Consider the following 23,422-nt stretch of genomic DNA (forward strand, 5'->3'; position numbering starts at 1 on the left):
GCATTTCATCTTCAGTGTTACACGGCTGATTTAATGAAAGTATCATAAATGGAAAGAAAAGTTATCAAGAGTTATTCGTCAAATAAATGAACTAACCTGTGAATTTATTTTCTAGATGTGCTCAGTGAAGGAGCGGCATGCCAGTGAAATGAGGGACCTGCCAAGTCGATACGCTGAAATAGGTACGCCCTCCCCAAGTGTAAGTCATCAAAGGAGAGTCCATTTCATCATTGTGGGGAAACCTAAGGTTGTGTTCTTCAGGCCTTATCAACTTGATGAAATAGGTCAAGAAGCTTTAACGTTTCTAAACTTCTTTATAGAGACCCTTTTTTCTAACTATGTGTCTAATTTTTTACACAATAATTTTGTAGTTGGCTTTGATTGTTGGCTTGGGCTTTGGTTCTGTTTACCACCTGGATTTTGGACAAATTTCTACATGTCTCAATATTCTTATCTATAAAATATAAAAGTGAATAGAAAAGAATATCCATCTCATGTCTTGTTCATAAGAATTCCAAAAGTTAATACATGCACCGTTCATAGCCCAGTACCGACATCTGGCCCTGTCAAGTGTATCTTTTGCATATTAATTTTCATCATTACTGGCCTGCTCCAAACTGCCATGATCTTTCTGGATCACTGCAGCAGCCTTCTAACTGGTTCATCTCTTTCCCCTGTGAATTACTGTAATCTAGTCTCCCTAGTGCAGTCTAGATACAAACCAGATCATGTCACCACTCCTCTGCCTCTTCCTGTTGTTCTAGGGCAGAAAGGAGACTCTTGAACATGACCACAGGGACCTGTGTCAGCCCTCACGCATCAGCCAAGCTTCTCCTTGGTCTCTGCTGCAGCCATACTGGTCTTTTATGTTTCCCTGCTCCTTCTTCTCCTCTACCTAGCATGCTCTTCTTGCCTCTTTTACTTCATTGGTCCATAATCATCCTTAATCACACCTCAGCTCAAGTATTGCTTTCCTGGGAAAGCCCTCTGGACCTTTCTAACTAGGTCCCATTCTCTCATTATGGGCATCTAGAACACTTCTCTTTGTTGCACTTGTTTCAGTTGCACTGATTGTATGATTATTCATTACATTTCATTCTTTTTCACAAAACTATAGCCTCCCTCAGAGTACACATTTGGTCTGTTTTTGCTCAGTGTTTGTATCTTTGGGACTTAGTACAATGCCTGGCACGTAGTAGGTGCTAAATAATACTGTGTTGAATGAATCAGTGACTCTGGGAAAGAACTGTTCAGAAGTATGCCAAGGATGACATACCATTTATTTCTTTTTTTAAAAAAGATTTTATTTATTTATCTTTTAGAGGGGAAGGGAAGCAGACAAGTATCAGTGTATGGTTGCGTCTCGTGAGTCCCCTGCTGAGAACTGGCCTGCAACCCAGGCATGTGCCCTGACTGGGAATCGAACCGCGATCGTGTGGTTCGCAGGCCCGCACTCAATCCACTGAGCTACGTCAGTCAGGGCTGGGGATGACATTACCATTTATTTCTACAACTTAGTTTTATAACATAATGCAAAAGTAATTCAGATAGAAAGGATGAAAACTGACTGACTTTTGCCGATTAAACAGGTATAGTAAAAGCTATTTTTATATTATTTAGAACTGAGAGCAATAGGAAACAGTTGTATGGCAAGAAAAGTTTTACAGTCTTACAAGTCAGCTGAAAATTTTATTTACTCATTTGGATGATAAATAGGGTATATAAATTTGATGGGTAATTATAACAAAGTGAAGCCAAGATAAATCATTTGCACATTACTATATATATCTAAAACCGGGAAAGACATATCTTACCCACATAGCTAATATGGTTATAACATTTCCATCTAGGATATTTTGTACTTGAAGTCAAATGTTGGTGGTAGGGTTTTAATAACTTTTTGCCTTAGAAGGATAAATAAATACATAAATACATAGTTCAGATTGCTCAGAGTATGGACAGAATAAGTATTGGCAGAATGTAATGGTACTGATAAAAATAAGAATATAATAGAGAAGACTGATAGCACTAAGATAAGGATAATTATTTTATTATCTCTATCATCTTTCCTGCTGTCCTCTTGCCTACCAGATAAAAACAAACAAACAAACAAACAAACAAGCAAAAGCAGGTTAGAGTGTGGGGTATTGAGCAAAAAGGAAAAAGGACTTACGGACATGGAGAACAGTGTGGTGATTGCTGTGGGGAGGGAAGCATAAGGGGACTAAATGGTAATGGAATAAAAATACAATAAAGATTAAATTTTTAAAAAAGCTTTGAACATTTCAATACATAGTGTTCTCAGAGATAAGACTTAAACTATTTTAAATACAGATGTTTTTTTAAAAGGCAAGAACTCTAGCAATTTTTTTCTGTTTGTTCATTTTGTGGGTATAAAAGTGTAGCCAATAGCTCATTAGTTGGTGTTTATTGCTCATGTGGTAGATGTGAGGTGTTGGGCTGCATTAACACATTCCCTGCATTGGTTCACTTCACTCTCACAGCAGCCCTTTGAAGGGCTGGCATTATGTTTCTCATTCTATAGCTGGAAAAAATGAGGGTTTGGGACATAAATAATTTGACCAATGTCTTACTGTTGTAGTGTTAAAATGGGTAGAATCTTCTTGATAAGGTTACTTCACCTCCATTGTGAGAATTAGACATGACGTAAATAACGTCTGTCATACAGTGCTTGGCAGACAGTAGGTGCTCACTGAATTATGATGGTTATTATCACCATGCAAACTTCCATCTCAGCTTTGTGACTGCCAATAGCTGGTCCAGTAGTGGCCCTGGAGCCCTGGTATCATGTTATTAGAGTGTAGTTCATCTGTACTACAATTTATGTGAAGTACACTGCTTGTACTAACAGTATCACATTACTAACATTTTACTACTATGGTTAGTGGGTAAGTACCATTTTTCCCCCTCTTCAGAACAAACCTTTAATAATATAAACCATTTCCACAGCAGGAGGCAGAGTGTTTTAGATAAGAGTCCTTGCGAGGGATAAGGTAAAGAGAAATATTAGGAGGTATGGATTATAATTTGCTTTAGCCCTGAACAGTATGATCTACTGTTCTTCAGGAAATGAGGTGAAAACAACATTGAAATTAAAGAAGTATCTGTGGTTATACATTTCTTAAAAGTCATGTTTATAACTCTTGCTTGTAAGTCAGAATCTCAAAAACAACACAAAAGTTACTCCTCTCAATAGAATGTTAATTTATTTTTGTAAATGAAAATTAATAATAATGATAAGATTCCTATTTAGTCACCAACTCATGAAAAGTATTCTCTATACCTAAGGCTTTTTTTATGTCATTTCTTTTTTCAGATTACACTGATAAAAGCAGGTTGTAGTCCATGCCTGCCCCACATTTTAACTTGGACCTCCTGTGTCTCATAGGACTCCCTAATTCTTTGGCACTTTCACTAAAGTTTTGCATGGTCCTTAAAGAATGGTAGTTGGAAGTGAAGCCAGTATTTTTTTTTTCAATTTTTTTTTTAATTATTTTTCAAGTACAGTTTTCCGTCTATTACTCCGATCCCATCCCACCCCCCATCCTCCCCCCTCCCTCCCATTTCCACCCTTCTCAGTTGTTGTCCATGTATCCTTTATATAGGTTCCTCTAAATCCCTCCCTTATTTCCCCTGAAATTCCCTCCCCTCTCCCCTCTGGTCACTGTCAGCCTGTTCTCTATTTCAGTGTCTTTGGTTATATTTTGCTTGCTTGTTTGCTTTGTTGTTTAGCTTCCTGTTAGAGGTGAGATCATATGGTATTTGTCCTTCAACACCTGGCTTATTTCACTCAGCATAATGCTTTCCAGTTCCATCCATGTTGTTGCAAAAGGTAGGAGCTCCTTCTTTCTTTCTGCAGCATAAAATTCCATTGTGTATATGTACCATAGTTTTTTGATCCATTCATTTACTGACGGGCACCTAGGTTGCTTCCAACTCTTGGCTATTGTAAATTGTGCTGCTATGAACATTGGGGTGCATAGGTTCTTTGGGATTGGTGTTTTAGGGTTCTTAGGATACAATCCCAGCAGTGGAATTGCTGGGTCAAAAGGCAAGTCCAATTTTAGTTTTCTGAGAAAATTCCATACTGTTTTCCATAATGGTTGTACCAGTCTGCAATCCCACCAACAGTGGACCAGAGTCCCCTTTTCCCCACACCCTCTCCAACATTTGTTGTTTATTGCTTTGTTTATGATAGCCATTCTCACCGGTGTAAAGTGGTATCTCATTGTAGTTTTAATTTGCATCTCTCTGATAGCTAGTGATATTGAGCATCTTTTCATGTGTCTCTGGATCCTCTGTATGTCCTCCTTGCAGAAGTGTCTGTTCAAGTCCTTTCCCCATTTTTTAATTGGGTTAGTTGTTGAAGCCAGTATTTATATGTCATTTCCTGGATGTCTGCTTTCAGGGGCTGATAACTTGATGACTTACATGCAGAGAATTAATTCTTTACTTTCTAGTCTTAATGTATATAGACATTTGTTTCAAAAAATAATAATAATCAAGAGAAAAACTATATGGGAATCTGTATAAAATGACAAAGAATCCAGGAAGAAAAAGGGGAGAAACAAGGTGGGACATCTTTTTCATTTTAATTAAGTGATATCAGAGACTGTGACTCTTAGAATTTAGCATATCATTGTATCTTCACATATGAATGACCCTGGAAACAGAAGCTCTGTGTGGAGGAGAGCTGTGGGATAAATGTCTTTCTTAGATCTAAGTATGTCTCTCCATCCACCTGTTACTGTTCTGACCCTGACATGCAGGTTCCAGCAGTGGCTCAGTTCTCAAGGGCAACATGGTCCTTCTGGTAGTCTGTTTCATCAGGAGTCCGGACAGCTCTGGTATCATTCGAGGTGTTTTGCTTAAGGAGCTAGCTATGTATGGTTTTTTCTTCTGCTATAATTCAGTTTGACTGTCTATAGTCTGTTAATTTTCCTGTTCTGCATTGAATTTTTTCCTCATTTTATTATGAAATATTTAAAACATACAAAAAGGCACATAATTTTATAGTGAGCACCCATATACGCACTTCCTAGATTCTGCAATTAAGATTTTACTACACTCGTTTCATTAATTTAGTTTTATTGAGCTTAATTGGGGTGACATTGGTTCACAAAATGATACAGGTGTCAAGTGTACAACTCAAAACATCATTTGCTCACCACATCGTGTGCCCATCGCCTCAATCAAAGTCTCCTTCATCCCCGTTTACCCCCCTTGCCCACCTCCACCTATTCCCACCTCCCTTTTCCTCTGGCTATGGCCACACTGTTGTCCGTGTCTATGTGTTATGTATATATGCTTTTTATTATGTCCTTTCTCTATCCATTCCTCCTCAAGGTAAGAACTCTTTTCCATTCAGTGCTAGAGACTCAAATGTTTATTATTGTTAGCAGAATTAATATTTTTTTCAGTAATAAGTAGTGATAAAAAATCTGAAGTATCTGAAGTACCTGAAGTAACAAATATATTCTATCTCTTTTATAAGAACAGCTACCAGGCAAATGCTAAATATATTATAATTTCATTTAATCTTCACAATGATCTCAATAGGGAGCAGCTCTTATCTCATTTTATTGGTGAAGAAACTGAGGTTTACAAGGGTTAAGTGACCCGCTCAAGATTACACTCATAAGCAAAGAAGGCAAGATTTGAACTCAGATGCATCTACTAATTTATCATCTCTTGCTCCTAATCTCTGTGCCATATGTTCTTCTCATGCATTCCCTCTATCTGACCTCTGGACCTTGTTGACAGCCAGAGAATTCATGAGAAGGACAGAGGCTTGCTCTGGGCATTTAAATAAAAAACGTAGGGAAGAAATTCTCCAGAATCCAGAGATCCCTTTTAATATACCAGTGATGTCTACTCACCTCTTCTTCAAACAGGCAAATCAAATGGAAATGCATTGGATTTGTTCTTTTATTTTGGTTCAGAGATTTATCTCATGTGGAAAAGTAACAAATATATTTCCTGTTGTTTTATCCTGGGATTGACAGCCCTTCATTGTTTTTCCTTCAGATGGTTAGGGACTAAACATAGTTGCCTTGGATGGCTATCAAATTTGTTTCTAGGGAAAGGGAGCCAAATCCAGACTGTGATGTGATTCTTTCAAGTTTTTGATAAAGAAGAAGAGCTCTTGTATGCTATTTTTTAGTGTTTGATAAATGTATTTGATCAATCAAGGTAGTTTGCCAGTTTTATTGGTCTCTAAAATTCTATATTTACTTTTAAATTTTATTGTGATAAGAATACTTACCATGTGACCTACCCTCTTAACAAATTTTTCAGCGTACAGTACAGTATTGTTAACCACAGGTGCAAGCAGCTCTCTGGAGCTCAGTGTAAGTGACACTATGCCCATTGATTAGCAGCTCCTCATTTCCCCTCCCACCAGCCCTGGGCAACCACTATTCCACACTCTGATTCTATGAATTTCACTGTTTTTAAATACCTCATATAAGTGGAATCGGGCAGTATTTGTCTTTCTGTGACTGGTTTATTTTACTCTTGTCAAATAATCTTGTCAAAGTTAATCTATATTGTTGCATATTGCTGATTTTTAAAAATATATTTTATTGATTATGCCATTATAGTTGTCTCATTCTCCCCTTCATTTCCCTCTACACTGCACACCCCCTCCCCCCACATACCCCCTTTTAGTTCATGTCCATGTGTCACAATTTCCTTAGCTTCTACATTGCCCTTACTATTCTTACCCTCCCCCTGTCTATTTTCTACGTACCGTCTATGCTACTTATTCTCTGCACCTTCTCCCTGCTTCTCCTCCTCCCCCCACTCCCCTGTTGCTAACCCTCCATGTGATTTCCATTTCTATGGTTTGGCTTCTGATCTAGCTGTCCTCTTGGTTTGCTTTTGTTTTAGGTGTGGTTGTTAATAACTGTGAGTTTGCTGTCCTTTCACTGTTCATATTTTTCATCTTCTTTTTTCTTGTATAAGTCCCTTTAGCATTTCATATACTAAGGTCTTGGTGATGATGAACTCCTTGAACTCGACCTTATCTGAGAAGCACTTTATCTGCCCTTCCATTCTAAATGAAAGCTTTGCTGGATAGAGCAATCTTGGATGTAGGTCATTGCCTTTCACGAGTTGGAATACTTCTTTCCAGCCCCTTCTTGCCTGTAAGGTCTCTTTTGAGAAATCAGCTGACAGTCTGATGGGTACTCCTTTGTAGGTGACTGTCCCCTTGTCTCTTGCTGCCTCTAGAATTCTCTCCTTCATTTTAATCTTGGCTAAGGTAATTATGATGTGCCTTGGTGTGTTACTCCTTGGGTCCACCTTCTTTGGGACTCTCTGAGCTTCCTGGACTTCCTGGAAGTCTCTTTCTTTTGCCATAGTGGGGAAGTTCTCCTTTATTATTTGCTCAAATAAGTTTTCTACTTGTTGCTCTTCCTCTTCCCCTTCTGGTACCCCTATAATTCGGATGTTGGAATGTTTAAAGATGTCCTGGAGGTTCCTAAGCCTCTCCTCATGTTTTTGAATTCTTGTTTCTTCCTTCTTTTCTGTTTGGTTGTTTCTTTCTTCCTTCTGGTCCACTCCATTGATTTGAGTCCCAGTTTTCTTTCCATCACTATTGGTTCCTTGTGCATCTCCCTTCATTTCACTTAGTGTAGCCTTCATTTTTTCATCTAATTGGTGACTAAAATCAACCAATTCTGTGAGCATCCTGATCACAAGTGTTTTTGAACTGTGTATCAGATAGGTTGGCTATCTCTTTGTCGCTTAGAAGTATTGGCTCTGGGGCCTTGAGTTGTTCTTCTGCTGGAACCATAATGTTTTGGTCTGTTCCTGCCTGTTATGTATGAGGGGCGGAGCCTTAGGTGTTCACCAGGGTGGGGCAACCCAGTTGCTGGGTTATGATGCTGCATGTGAGGGCAGGATCAGAGAGGGAGCAATGGTGCTTCTTCCTCTCTCTCTTAGATTTTGGTCCCCTCTGCCGCTTCCCACAAGCACATTGGGCCCTTCTGGTGCTGGTTCCAGGGTGGGTGGGCTTGTGTACATTCTAGGACCCTGTGGGTTTCCCCAGCGAACTCTCCTCTGAGGCTGGGAGCCTCTCCTGGCACCTCAACTCCCAAAAGTTTTTCCAATTGGTGCTTTTATGCTTTATTTCCCATCGCCCTGGGTTGCGAAGTCTGCCTCACTGCCTGTTTTTAAACCTGCCTGGTTTATCTGCGTGCGAACGTGTGTTCATGGTCAGCCAGCCTCCTTGCAGGCCTACTGTGTTTTTGTCCCACACCCGCCCAGGTCCACTAACAGCACCTTTTCCTGCCAGGGCCCCTCCCTGCTGGCCACCAACTCTGCCCCTCTTACCAGTCTGGATGAATGGTTCCTTGTTGTTAGACTTCAGTATAGTTCAATTTTCTGTCTGTTTTGGTTGTGCTTTTGTTTCTAAATCTTTGTTGTCCATAAATTTGGTTGTGCGAGGAGATACAGTGTTTCCACCTACGCCTCGGTCTTTGCCAGAAGTCCTGAATTTTTTAAGGTTGAATAATGTTTCATTGTATGTGTACGCCACATTTTCTTTAGTCATTCTTCTGTGGATGGACATTTAGGTTGTTCCTACACATTGGCTACTGTGAATAATGCTGCAACAAATATAGGAATGATAATACCTCTTCAAAATCCGGATTTCAGTTTTTTGGATATGTGTCCAGATTGTATAGATAGTTCTATTTTCAGTTTTCTGTGGAACTTCCATACTCTTTTCATTGCAGCTGCATTATTTGGCATTCCCATCAAGTGTTCATGATTTCCAACTTCATATCCTTGCCAACACTTGATGTCTTTTCTTTTCTTTTTATAACCTGTTAAAGTATAACTGTCTGGTTTGAGCGTTTTGATCCAGCATATTTATTTATTACCTTTATTTATTACCTCATAGATTATTTATTACCTTTTCTGTTGTCTAAGCAGTGTGTTGTAGGCTACTCACTAAATTTACTCTTCCTCAGTGCTGCTTCAGGAGTGCTGAAGTTTAGTAAAGGAGGTAATCACATCAGCTTAACTTTGTCATTTAACACAGAAGTGTGCTGAATGTTGATTAGAAAAGATGGAATTAAATTGCCGACCAAACTTATTTTAAATAGCTTTGATTTGTGTGTACTATTGCCTTCTGAGCTGAATATTTTTTATTTCATCCATTAGTCATTCTCTTCTCTCTCACTCCAAAATATTAGGTCTTCTCCATAACTTGCTGACAGAAAGCACTGTGAAGTCACTTTTACTTAAATATATCAGCTTTATAGCACAATATTGAAGATGTTGGAATGTTGTGATTTCCAAATGTATTTTCTTAGATCAGTGGTCATGCTGACAGTGTTCAAACTTACTGAAAGTGTGTGGATGTTATGTCATAAAAGGGCCTCGATATTTTTTCATAAGTGAATATAAGACAATAAAAGTAATTGTTCTTATTTATTGGTTGCTTGACAAACCTTTTTTCTCTGCTTCTTAAGAACCATAGGAGCTAAAATCACTTTCTTTAGCCTCAGTAAGATATCAAATGCTTCTGCGTCACATTTAGCTAGTGGCCCTTTTGGCACCATTAGCAAAGGAGAAAAGGGGGCCAAAAATTAAAAAGCAGTAAAAGTTCTGTATATTGTGGTGCTTTTGCTCTTGTTACAGTCTAGCAAATTCAAGAGAGGGGCTGGGGTACCATGGCTGCATGCATGCAACTCTACCAGAGGGGTGTCAAGCCCTTAACTTTCATTTTTCTAACTGTAGTTCATTTCTAATCTAGCATCTCTATGATGTGATTTGTTTTCGAGTATGACTTATAACTGGGAAAGGTAAGATTTCAGATTCTTCTGCTGCCTTCTACTCGAGTGATTTTAGTCAAGCTGCGTAATAACCTTCTTGAGCATCAGTGTCCTCTAAAATAAATATAGGGTTGTTATGGTAAAAATAGATAATGTCTATAAAATATTTAGCATGCTGCCTCTCAGCCTAAAAGTCATTAAGTTAGAGTTATTATTAAGTTATTGTTAATATTACCAATATATTTAGTTACTCAATAAAAGAAAAACTTTTTTTAACAATCAGAAAATTAAACTATTGTGGTCAATACAATCAATTGAAAGAAAATCAGTGGGAAGATATAGATAACCCTTTACTAAATTATTCTGAAGAGATTAAAACATTTCATAATTGGATTTCTCAGTAAAATACATCTTTAAGCCACATAGACATAAGTATATTTATGATATATTTACATAGATATAAATATATATGTCATATACTTACATAGATATACATGTATCTATAATAGAGGTACAAGTAATAATTGAAAATATTGACTTAAATATCTCTTACAGGTCTGTGTTATGAAGTGTCCTGGGTCTCGTTTTATGGCCTTTGTTTTGAAGTCTATTTTGTCTGATAAAAATATTGCTACCCTGGCTTTTTCCTGTCCATTTGCTTGGAATAATTTTTTTCAAGGCTTCACTTTAAATCTGTGTCAGTCTTTTGTTCTGTGCTGGGTCTCTTGTAGGCAGCATATGTGTGGGTCATGTTTTCTTATCCATTCAGCTACCCTGTGTCTTCTGATTGAGGCATTTAATCCATTTACATTTAAGGTTACTAATGATAGGTACTTCTTCATTTTCATTTTACCTTTTTTGTACCTGTGTTCCTCTCTCTTTCACTCTTTTTCTTCCTTTTCTTAAAGCAGTCCCTTTAGCATATCACGCAGTGGTGGTTTGATAGAATGTATTCTTTGAGGCATCTTTTGTCTGGGAAATTCCTTATTTGCCCTTCCATTTTAACTGAGAGCTTTGCTGGGTAGAGTAATCTTGGTTGCAGCCATTTGCTTTTCATTAGTTGTAATATTTCTTGCCATTCCCTTCTGGCTTGGAGTGTTTTCATTGAGAAGCTGGCTGCTAGCCTTATTAAGGTTCCCTTGTATGTTACTACCTGTTTCTCCCTTGCTGCCTTTAAGACTCTCTTTTTGTCTGTGAATTTTGCCATTTTAATCATGATGTGTGTTGGAGTGGGCCTGTTTGGGTTCCTCTTGATTGGGACCCTCTCTGCTTCTAGATTTGTGTGACTTTTTTTCTCATCAAATTAGGGAAGTTTTCCATCATGACTTTTTCAAACAGGTTTTCTCTCCCTTGCTTTTCTTCTCCTTTGGTATTTCTATTATATGGATATTACTCCATTTCATGTTGTCCTGCAGTTCCCTTAACCACTCTTTGTTCTTTTTAAGTTTTTTTTCCTTTTCCTGCTCTTTCTGGGAGTTGTTTTCTACCTTGTCCTCCAGCTTGCTGATTCAATCCTCTGCTTTATCTGGCCTGTTTTTGATTCCTTCTACTCTGTTCTTCAATTCAGAAATTATATTTTTTATTTCTTCTTGGCTCTTGTTGATAGTTTCTATGTCCTTTTTCATGCTGATATAGTTTGCAGTAAATTCCTCATAGTTTCCCTATAATTTTTGGTAATTTTTACTGAGCTCATTTAGCTTCCTTATGACCATTGCTTTGAACTCAATATCTGATAGTTCACTTGCCTCTATTTCATTTAGCATTCTTTCTAAGGATTCCTCCTTTCCTTTTGATTGGAGGTGTTTCTTTGTCTTCCCATTATTTGTGAGACTTTTGTTTGCTCTGCTGCTTAAATTGATGTTTTGACCCCCTGAGTTTGTGGTGTGAACTTCTATGGTAGAAGACCTGTGAGATTCAGTGGTGCAGTCTCCTTGATCTCCCGAACTTGATGCTCTTGGGATGCCCTTTATGCCATTTATTTTGGCTCTCTGGATGTAACTGGGTTTTGATTGTTGTTGGGTCATTCTTTTTGGGTCCTTCCGTCCAGTTGGTTGACTGAGGGTCACTCCACCCACCTTGTCTCGTATGCTGTTCTGCAGGTGCTGCCAGAACAAAACCACAAAGCCCAGGAAACAAACCCATATCTGCAAGAGCAATCCCACTATCAACAGCAAATGAACCAGTATTAATAAGGGTGTAAAGAGATTTAGACTATTATAAGAAAGGAGAGAAATAAACTGTAGTATAAAATATACTGACTTAATATACCCAAACTTACCAGACAAGAAATGAATATTAAAAAGCTGTGCAGGAAAGAAAATATAGCAAATCTTGGAGAAGACCAAGTGGATTTCATCTTGGTAACCTCTAGTATTTACCACTGTTTTTTACTTCTGGATCTGCCTCTGATGATGTCAGATGTTGATCACCATCTGACCTTATGCAGCCTGCTCCGAGACTGCTAGGGATCTACTATCTGTGGCTGACTCTTCCAGTTGTTAACCTAGTTACTCTGCACTCAGCAGTCAGTTTAAGCACCGTTGGTGCTATTATTTCCCCTCAGGCTGTTGCTGATCAGAGGGAGTGGTCTGCCTGAGCAGGATGGCTGCTGTGATAGGGGTGATGACTCAGCACCAGGATCCCAGCATCTACTCTCTCAGTTCTTTCCCCGAAGCTTCCATCCCCAGGCTCTCCTTAGGCATCTCTAGCTACTCTGCCCCTGCCTTTGACAGTGCCCAGGGTGAGTGGCTGCAAATGAAAGCTTGTGCATTTCCTTTAAATGACTGTGTCTTCAGCCATCTCTCTTTGGCAGAGAGTAACCCTTCTGCTTTTTGCCACTGATTGTTTTCTGTGTACTTTTTGTGCTCTGATGCTCCAAGCTGGGGATCCCAGCTTAGGGTTTAGGCCCCACACTTCTCAGGGGATCCAACTAGTTGCTTGATTATCCCTCTGTCATTGCCACTGTGGGCGCCCAGCCAGCCTTCTCAAGTCTTTACCACACTCCTTACCATTCAGGTTGTGGTAAAGCTGATTATTCTGTCTGTCTGAGGCTTTAAGGCTTCGCTCTCGCTATTCAGTTTTTTTTCTGGATGATTTCTCCACAGTTTAGTTGTAATTCCAGATTGGTCCTGAGAGGAGGTTAGTGTGGCTTCACTCACTTCTCCACCATCGTGCTGGCTTCAAATATATCTTGTAGGTCTGAATATACTGGTATTACTTTAGATAATCTAGTTGTTAATTGTTGGAGAATGGTCTTTTTATTTAGACCTAAATAAAATTTTGATTTTTATCCTCCACACTCTAACATACATTAATTTTTTAATCTATTTTAATGAAATTTTTCATGATACTTTTTATAATGAATATTTAATGAAATGTCTCTCATGATATAAACATAATTCCCACTCTTAAGGGGCTTATAGTCATGATTATGGCTGCTGTTGCCTCTCCCTGCCCCACCTCAGAAATAAAATGTTTTGCTTTGCACTGTTTCTTGATTTACACTTATTTCCATGTGGTATTTTAGTTATATCTTTAGCTTCTAGACTCATAGTCTCTTTTATAAAAAGGGTCTTCATCATTTTGATGCTTCTAGAAGAGTGTCTTTTGACTAATTGGTACTCAGTAATTCTTTAAGTTGTTCATAATTTCAGGGATACAAGACTAAAAGTACAAGAAAACTCTTGTACTTTATATTTTATTTCAATTGTATGGCAATTACTCTGAAACTGATAGCGCATGCATTGTTGGTGGCCCAGCAGTATTTCTTAAAATATTTATTTATTTTTGGAGAGATGGGAAGGGAGGGAGAAAGAGAGGGAGAGAAACATCAATATGTGGTTGCCTTTCATCTGGCCCCCACTAGGGGCCTGGCCTGCAACCCAGGCATGTACCATGACTGGGAATCAAACTTTGTGACCCTTTGCTTCTCAGGTCCAACCTTTATATTAGGTGTATATAACACATATAACATTGATCTATTAACACTTTTTGCTTAAAGGATTCTAGGAGGATGTTGGCGATGGCAGCATAATATTTTAGGATGCCCAAGTCCTCACATAAAAATGGAACAATTGGATCACACAGCCAGATACCCATAGGCAACATTTGCAATAAAACTGAGTGACAGAATGGTCCTAAAAGCCCCAGGATTCAAGTGGATGGGAAGAACTACCAACAGCCACTAGTCCCGCTGTGGTATTGGTGTCTGTGTGAGAAAAGAACAGAGGGGAGCAAGAGGGTGTCTAGCGGACTTAAGCCAGGAAAACATCGAAACAGCTGGCTGAAGTTTCCTGGCAAAGACCGTGGGCTTCTCTGAGAAGGGTAGGTGCAGGGTTGCAGTTAGATAAAGGGGCTCGGGCATCCCAGAAGCCTCTGTGAACTTTCACAGTTGAGCAGCCAGCACTTCCTACCAGGGCCTGAAAACAAGGACCAGAAAAGTACCAAGGTCAATTCCCATACTAACGTTTAAGAAAAAGTGAATATGGAGTAGAATAACATCCTTGACAACAGAAGCACACAAAAAAGAAACACCCACAAAATAGATCACAACTGGTATATACTATTCAGAACAAGTTATAAGACATTTTTAAGAAGTGATATAGGCATGAAAGAATTATAAAAATCAAAATTTAATAATCTCAAGTGAGGTGACAACTCGGAAAGTATAAGTAAAAGATCATTTCAGCAATGAAGATTAAACTAGGAGGAACATGAGCAAACACACACAAAGATAGTGCTGCATGAGAAGTAGAAGAAAAAAATTTAAATAAAAAGGAAATAAGTAAGAAAAAGATATGCAATTGAGTGATAAATACTAAAGACTGGCAGACCTAATTCAACCTACAAGTAAGAGCCCCTCAAAATGAGAGAATACAGTAAGTACTAAAAATAGTATTTCAAGATCAATTTTCTGAAACTAAAAAGAAACAAAACTTAGATTCATATAAATTAAAATAGTACAGTGTGTATCTGAAAATAGCGACCCATGATAAGCACCATCAAGATATATTTCAGTTAAATTCCTGCACTTGAAAGACAAAGAAAAAGTCTTTTGGGCATCTACACTTGTGCAGTGAACTCTAGCCACTAGCCACTTGAGGCTATTAATTAAGCACTTGGAGTGTGGCAAACACAGATTCAAATGTGCTGCATATAGGACTTCAAAGATGTAGTATGAAAATGAAAAAGTATAGTACCTCATTATGTATTAAAGTGTTAAAATGATATTTGTATATGTTTTGTTAAATATATTTGTAAAATTTCACCCTTTTTTATTTATTAATGTGGCTCCTGGAAAATTTAAAATTATTTGCTTAATATTCTGTTAGACAGCACTGATCAAAAATTCTAGCTTCCCTTCTGGATGAAGACTGTGTCCAGAATAGTCCTCTTTCTGGGATCCAAAGAATCTCCCTGGATAGAATTTCATGTGAATAGTCCTTTTGAAACTTTATTTCTTTTTTGTGTTTTCTCTTAATCCAGTTAGAATCTCTTGGTTTTTTTCCCTTGAATTATTTCTTCTAGCATGTCTAGGAATGCTTTGTCCTCCAGAACAAGCCAGAGTTCAGCGATCTTTTCATCTGTATCAGGGTGAGGAAGGCTGTGCTCCAGCTGTAATGGGTACCTTGCCTAGGTCTATAGCAATCTAAGTGAACATAGTGCACTCTCTGCTTGGCCCTAGAGCCATTGCCTCATTTTCTAGGTATTGATCTGATACAGAGATACTGTCTTTTTGTTGTTCCCTCTAGAAATTCTGTGTTTCTCTCCTTTTTCCTTTTTCTCCGCCTTTTGCTTTTTTATTTTAGTGCTCTCCACCAGATATTGTTTTTCTTTTCTTTGTGATTTATATTTTCCAGATAATTGGTTTAAAGGGAGCTTATTTTTATGAGCCACTTGTATTCAAGTTGGTCTTCCTTTAGGAAAAGAAAAATAATTTTTGTTAAAATTATTTAAATCATATTTGGGGAAAATAGAATTTCAGGCTAAACAAACGGAATCTTTTTCATTAACCTGTTGAAAATTTGCAATAGAAAGCGAGTAATTACTTGAAGATATTTTACGGAGTCAGTTCATAAACTTTTACATAATTTATGTATGTTCTTCACAAGAATATGTATTAACATTCAACAGTTCTTTCCCTAAATCTATTCACTAGGAAGAATAATTTCATGTTCATTCTAACACCACTGCCTATAACCAGCCCTTGGATTCAACATGAATATAAGGAATAAACTGAATCATGATAGATACAAAAATAAAACAACATCATTCTGAATTTTTTATTATTGCAGAATACCTGTAAACATTTTCTTAAACCAAGAACTCACATTAGGAAGTGACTTCTTTTTTACATGATTAAGGGAGATGTTTTGCTAAGTGGCAAAATACTCAATGGAAGATAAACAGTTATTATTTTTTAACTCAATTTGGGAATAATACTGGGTATGATTATAGTAGCAATTTTGTTTTCCATAAGATTTTTGTTGATGTAAATTTTAATTTTTAATAAAATGAAAAGAAGTATTTAATATCAACTTTCTCTGGTTGTTGATAACTTCCTTAACTGTGCCTCTTGGGATCTTGACAATGCTGTTTTTATGGACCATATATTTCCTTTCGTAAATAGCACTTTTATTTAGTTTATAATTTAATCACTTCATGTAGTCTCTGCTTAAATTGTTGCTAATTCTCAGTTTGTAAAATCTTGTAAGATTTAGTACTTAAATAAGCATTTATTGTAGTATCTGGAATTGAGAAGTAAAATAGATATGTGCTCTACATGGATTTTCTTGTTTTCTTTAAGAACACATAGAGTTTTCTATCATGTTCTTAATTAGGGAACTGGAAATTTTCTATCTCATTAATGCAAGTTATTGAGAACTAGGAAATCAGGATGTAGAGGAGAAAAGATTTGGATAGGATTATCTTCTAGCCTCTGTGTTCTGTCTCTTACAGCTCATTCATAAAAACCAAGGCCTTAATGTGTATCTGATTACATTTAGGAGAGACACAGATGCTGCTTGTCAGTGAGCCTAGGCAGCCCATTTGGCATCCCACATGGGGAGACTACCTCATTCACCCACCACTTCTTAGATGATGTTTTCCCTCGGGTGCCTGAGGCAGACATACACAACAAAGCCTCCATGTGACGCCCATGAAACAGTCTCTGAGGCATCTCCGATTGTTTGTTCTTCACCCAGGTTGCTGGTAAGGGAACTGTTTGTGTAGCACTACACAAGTGACTTAGTAAAACAGAACACAAGTTCTTCTCTACCAGAGTCAGTTCATAAACTTAGTAACCTCAGGAGTGATGGCAACCACGGCCTCTTATTTATATGCCTCTGTGTCTTCTAGAATGTGAGATTTTCACCTCTCTGGGTCCGGGAGGGGGCACGCTGTCTCATAGCATCTGCACATTTCAACCCTCCCCTGTCACCCTTCCCCCAGCAAACATAGCCCTGGGGGCTTCTCTGGAGGCTTCAGGGTCTGGCTATGCTCATCTCTGAGCATATGGTTATGGTGGAGGTGGTCTTCTACATATGGGCTTCAAGTGAACCTTTATCACAATATCACATTACCAAAACTATTTTTAAGTGCCTGGAGAAGAAGAATAATCAGTTCAAACCCTCAGAGGTTGAGGAAAATAGTGTTAGTGGCAGAGCTGGGTCCTGAGCCTTGCCTTTGCACTTCTACTCTGTGGTTCTGTCCAGAGCACTGGTACCACCTATGAGGTCTAATCAAGGAAAAAAACTTAAGAAATATTATTCTTTTTGACATTTATATTACTATTTGGTAATTTTTTATTTATCCTCAATTTCATTTTTATGTGAAAATTAAACTGTGAAAACAGTTATATTAAGGAGCAGTCATTAAAGATAGGCAAAGACAAGTAACAATAAGTAATCTGCAAGGAGAACGCAGAGGAGGAAGAAGAAAAATTTAGTAGCTCCTCATTTCATGTGTGTTATGGATTTTATTTATACTTTAATTCCTTTATTTTAATTTTTTATTTTAGAGAGAGAGGAAAAGAGACTGGAGGGGTGGGGAGGGGTTGGGAAGGAAGAGAAAGAAACGTCAGTTTGTTCCACTTATTTATGCACTCATTGGTTGATGCTTATATGTGTGCTGAACAGAGATGGAAACCGCAACCTGGGCGTGTTGGGATGACGCTCTCACTAAAGCTTGACCTACCCAGCCAAGTCCTCCAATTCCTTTATTTTATAGCTGGGAAAAGTTATACCCACAGAAATTAAAATGACTTGTCCAAGTTCAATTTAGTTGAAGTTATAAACCAGATTTCCTGACTCTACATTTAATATTGTTAACAGTATGCTACACTGACTTCCCCAGGTTTAAAAAAGAGGATACCATAATGTTATCATAGAAATTAACTAAACCTGAAACTAATAGCGCAGAATGGTGGAGAAGCTCTGAATAAGAGACTTGTAGAAAATGTGGTGGGTGCAAAGGGAGAGTTTATTCCCACATTCATCTGTAAGTGTAGTGTGTGGTTATCGAAAGAGTCTTTCCAGGACCCTACTGTATCAATTAGCTCCTTACTGTGTAACAAATCACCCCCAGATCTAGTTGCTTAAAACAAGTCTTTTATTATAAATATTTCACGGGTGCTAATCATAGAATCATACCTTAGGAAATATTTGTACTTGTACCACTTAGCTTTCCAGAAGATCTCTGAGGTTTGTTGCAATTAAGTTTGTATACTTCTTTTTTATTTTATTTTTTACTTTTATTTTTTAACTACAGTTTACATTTGATATTATTTTGTATTAGTTTCAGGTGTGTAAAATAGCAGTTAGATAGTTATATACTTTACAAAATGATTCCCTATGCAGTACTTTTACATCCCTATGACTGTTTTGTCACTACCGATTTATACTTCTTAATTCCATCACCGTATACTTCTTAAAGTGATGCAATATTTCTTCTTAATTTTAGAGACTGCCATTAAAAAGGAGAAAGGAATGTTTGGTAAAATTCAGCTTTTGTGTCTTCAACTTCAGTGAAGCCATCTGGTCCAGGGATTTTGTGTGTTTAGAAGTTTTTGGATTACTGCTTCAATTTTGCTGGTGATTGTAGGTCTATTCAGGTTTTCTGCTTCTTCTTGATTTAGTTTTGGAAGTTGTCTGTTTCTAGAACTTTATCTATTTCACCCACTTTGTCCAGTTTCTTGTAATATAGTTGTTCACTGTAATTTCTTACAGTCTTTTGTATTTCTCTGGTATCTGTTGTAACTTCTCCTCTTTCATTTCTGATTTTATTTATCTGGGGCCCTGTCTCTTTTTCTTGATGAGTCTGATTAAAGGTTTGTCAATTTCATTTATCTTTTCAGAGAACCATCTCCTGGATTCCCTGATTTTGTGGATTTTTTTAGTCTCTATGTCATTTAATTCTGCTCTGATCTGGATTATTTCCTTCCTTCTATTCACTCTGGCTTTGTTTGTTGTTCCTTTAGTTCTTTTAGATTTAGGGTTAGGTTGTTTATTTTAAATTTTTCTATCTTCTTTGGGTAGGCCTGTATTGCTCTGAACTTCCCTCTAGGACTCTCTTTGCTGTATCCCATAGGTTTGGGTTGTTGTGTGTTCATTATCATTTGTTTCCAGGTACTTTTTGATTTGTTCCTTGATCTCATTGTTAACCCACTCATATTTAATAACATGTTATTCAGTCTCCATGTATGTAAATGTTTTTGAGTCTTTTTCCTTGAAACTTTGTTTTCTAGTTTAAAGCCATTGTGGTGTAAGAAAATGCTTGATAAGATTTCAATTTTCTTGAATTTATTGAGGCTTGTTTTGTGTGCTATCGTGTGGTCTGTCTTTGAAAGTGATCCATGTGCGTTAGAAAAGATTGTAATATTTTGCTTTTCTGGGGTGAAATGCTCTATAAATATCAGTTAGGTCCATTCGATCTACAATTTTGTACAGTGCCGCAATATACTTGTTAATTTTATTATTTGGGTGATCTATACATTGTTGACAATAGTGTGTTAAAATCTCCTGTGATGGCTGTATTGCTGTTGATTTCTTTCTTAAAGTCCTCGGAGATTTTTTTTATATATGGGTGGTCCTATATTGGGTGTATATATGTTTACAAGGGCTCTATCCTCTTGTTGGACAACTCCCTTAAGTATTATATACTGACCTTCATAGTCTCTTGTTATGGCCTTTGTTTTGATATCTATTTTGCCTGATACAAGTATTGCTACCCCAGTTTTTCTTTCATGTGTATTTGCTTGGAATATTTTTTTCATCCTTCACTTTCAGCCTATGTAGATATTTTGTTCTGAGGTGGTAGGTCTTTTGTGGGCAGCATATGTGTAGGTTGTGTTTTCTTATCCATTCAGTTTTCCTATGTCTTTTAATTCATTTACATTTAAAGTTGTTATTGAAGAGTATTTATTCATTGCCATTTTTTCCCTTTGTGCTTGTCTTCCTTTCTTTCTCTTTTTCTTTATCTTAAAGCAGTCCCTTTAGCATCTCTTATAATGCTGGTTTGGTGGAGATGTACTCTTTTAGCCTTCTTTTGTCTGGGAAGCACCTTATTTCGCCTTCCATTTTAAATGGAAGACTTGGTGAATAGAGTAGTCTTGGTTTCAGGTCTTTGCTTGTCATTATTTGGAATATTTCTTGCCATTTCTTTCTGGCTTGTAGTGTTTCAGTTGAGAAACTAGCTGCTAGCCTTATCAAAGCTCCCTTGTATGTTACTGGTTATTTCTCCATTGCTGCCTGTAAGATTCTCTCTTTGTTTTAAAATTTTGCCATTTTAATTATGTTGTATCTTGAGTGGGCCTGTTTGGGTTCCTCTTGTTTGAGGTCCTCCATGCTTCCTGAACTTTCATGACTTTTTTCCTCACCAAGTTAGGGGAGTTTTCTATCATTTTTTCAAACAGGATTTCTATCCCTTTCTCCTTTTCTTCTCCTTCTGGTTCATGTTGTCTTGCAGCTCCCTTAAAATATCTCCTTTCCTTTTGACTCTCCTTTTGTTCTGTTGCTCTGACTGGGTGTTTTTAATCCATCTTGTCTTCTAACTTGCTGATTCAGTGTTCTGTTTCACCTAGCCTGCTTTTAATTCCTTCTAGTTTATCCTTTATTTCAGTTATTGTATTCTTCATTTACTCCTGGTTGTTACTCAGAGCTGCTGTGTACTTTTTTATGCTGATGTAGTTCCTACTAAGTTCCTGTAGCGTACTTATAACCATTACTTTGAACTCTATGTCTAATTAATTTCATTTAGCACTTTCAGTTTAGCATTCTTTCTGGTAATTCCTCCTTTCCTTTCAATTGGGGGTTATTTCTTTGTCTTTTTTTTTTATTTCTACATATGGATCTGCTTTGACTCCCTATTTTGTGTGGTAACCTTCTGTGGTAGGAGTCCTGTGGGACTCAGTGGTGCTGTGACCGTGATCTCCTATGCTGTTGTACAGGTCCTGACAGAACTAACACCTATCTTTCTCAAACTATTCCAAAAAATTCAAGAAGAGAGAAGACTCCCAAACTCTTTTCATAAGGCCAGTATTATCCTAATTCTAAAACCAAATAATGGCATGATAAAGAAAATTATAGGCCAATATCTCTGATGAACATAGACACTAAAATCCTCAAGAAAATATTGACAAACCGGATCCAGCAATATATTAAAAAGATCACATACCCTGGTCAAGTGGGATTTATGCCAGGGATGCAAGGATGGTACAATATTTGCAGAGCAGTAACTGTAATACATCACATAAACAAAATGAAGGACAGAAATCAGATGATCATATCGTTAAATGCTGAAAAAACATTTGATAAAATGTATTATCCATTTATGATAAAAACATTGAACAAAGTGGGAATAGTGGGAATATACATAAACATACTAAGGGCAATATACAGAAAACCTATTGCCAATATCATATTCAATGATCAAAAGTTAAAAGTGTTTTTCTTAAGATCAGAAACAAGACAAGGGCTCTGGTTGGTGTAGCTCAGTGGATTGAGCACAGGCCTGCGAACCACATGATCGCGGTTCGATTCCCAGTCAGGGCACATGCCTGGGTTGCAGGCCAGTTCCCAGCAGGGGACCCATGAGAAGCAACCATAAATTGACATTTCTCTTCCCCTCTCTCCTTCCCTTCCCCTCTAAAAATAAATAAATAAAATCTTTTAAAAAAGTTTTTTTTTAAAAAGAAAGAAACAAGACAAAGGTGTCCACTTTCACCACTTTTATTCAACATAGTACTAGAAGTCCTAACCACAGTGATCAGACAAGCAGAAGAAATAAAAGACATCCAAATTGGAAATGAGGAAGTTAAACTGTCATTTGCAGACAGCATGATAGTGTACATAGAAAACCCTATGGATCCACTAAAAAAACACTTTGACCTAATAATTGAATTTAGCAAAGTAATGGGATACAAAACCAATATTCAGAAATTGATGGCATTTTTGTACACCAACAATGTACTTTATCAGAAAGAGAAACTAAAAAAAATTCCCATTTACTATAGCAACACACGCACAGAAAGAATTACCTAGGAATAAACTTAACGAAAGAGGTAAAATACCTGTACTTTGGAAACTATATAATAGTGAAGAAAGAAATTGAGGAAGATACAAATAAATGGAAGCATATACCATATTTATGGATTGGAAGAATTAACAACATTAAAATGTCCATACTACTCAAAGCAGTCTATAGATTCAAGGCAACTCCTGTGAAGATATCAATGAGGTTTCTCAAAGATGTAAGACAAATATCCCCCAAATATATGTGGATTAACGACAACCCCAAATAGCCTCAGTATATTGAGAAAGCAGAACAAAGTAGGAGAGATCACAATACCTGATATCAAACTAAGGACACTGTAATCGAAACAGTCTGGTGCTGGCATAAGAACAGGCACATAGATATATGGAACAGAATAGAGATCCCCATAATATACCCATGCCTCTATTGTCAGTATTTGATAAATGAGGCACAAGCATACAATGAAGTAAAAATAGAATCTTCAGTAAACGGTGTTTGGAGAACTGGACTGGTACATGCAAAAAAAAAAAAATGAGACTAGACCACCAGCTCACAACATATACCAGAATAAACTCTAAATGAATAAAAGACTTACATATGAGCCATATACCATAAAAATCCTAGTGGAAAACATAGGCAGTAAAAATTCAGATATCTTATGCAGCAATATTTTTGCTGTTAACATCTCCTAGGGCAGAGGGAATAAGAGAAAAAATAAATGGGACTACATCAAATTAAAAGGCTTCTGCATGGCAAAAAAATAAAAAATAAAAATGGAAAGAAAACCCACTGTATGGGAGAACATATTGCCATGATACATTGGACTGGGGTTTAAACTCCAAAATATATAAAGAACTTATATGACCCAATACCAAGAAGACAAACAATCCAGTTAAAAAATTGGCAAAGGACCTGAACAAACACTTCTTCCGGGAAAACATACAGATGGCCCATAGACATGAAAAAATGCTCAACATCATGAGACATCAGAGATGCAAATTAAAACCACAGTGACATACCACTTTACACCTGCCAAAATGGCTATCATTAATAAATGAACAAAACAAGTGCTGGCAAGGACAGAGAAA

General features: G+C 37.3%; 1 protein-coding gene across 2 annotated transcripts in view; it reads left to right on the top strand.

Moving 5' to 3' along the window:
- VPS41 (VPS41 subunit of HOPS complex) overlaps nucleotides 1-23,422 on the top strand; it is a 212,469-nt gene that overhangs the window by 126,783 nt on the left and 62,264 nt on the right. For both annotated transcript variants that reach the window (XM_037056531.1, XM_037056532.1), the window contains one exon: nucleotides 116-182. In XM_037056531.1, coding sequence (XP_036912426.1) covers nucleotides 116-182 — 67 coding nt within the window. The remainder of the gene's footprint in view (nucleotides 1-115; nucleotides 183-23,422) is intronic.

The sequence above is a fragment of the Sturnira hondurensis genome, unplaced genomic scaffold, assembly GCF_014824575.4.
Source record: "Sturnira hondurensis isolate 20B ecotype Veracruz unplaced genomic scaffold, ASM1482457v3 Scaffold0008992, whole genome shotgun sequence".
NCBI lineage: Eukaryota > Metazoa > Chordata > Mammalia > Chiroptera > Phyllostomidae > Sturnira > Sturnira hondurensis.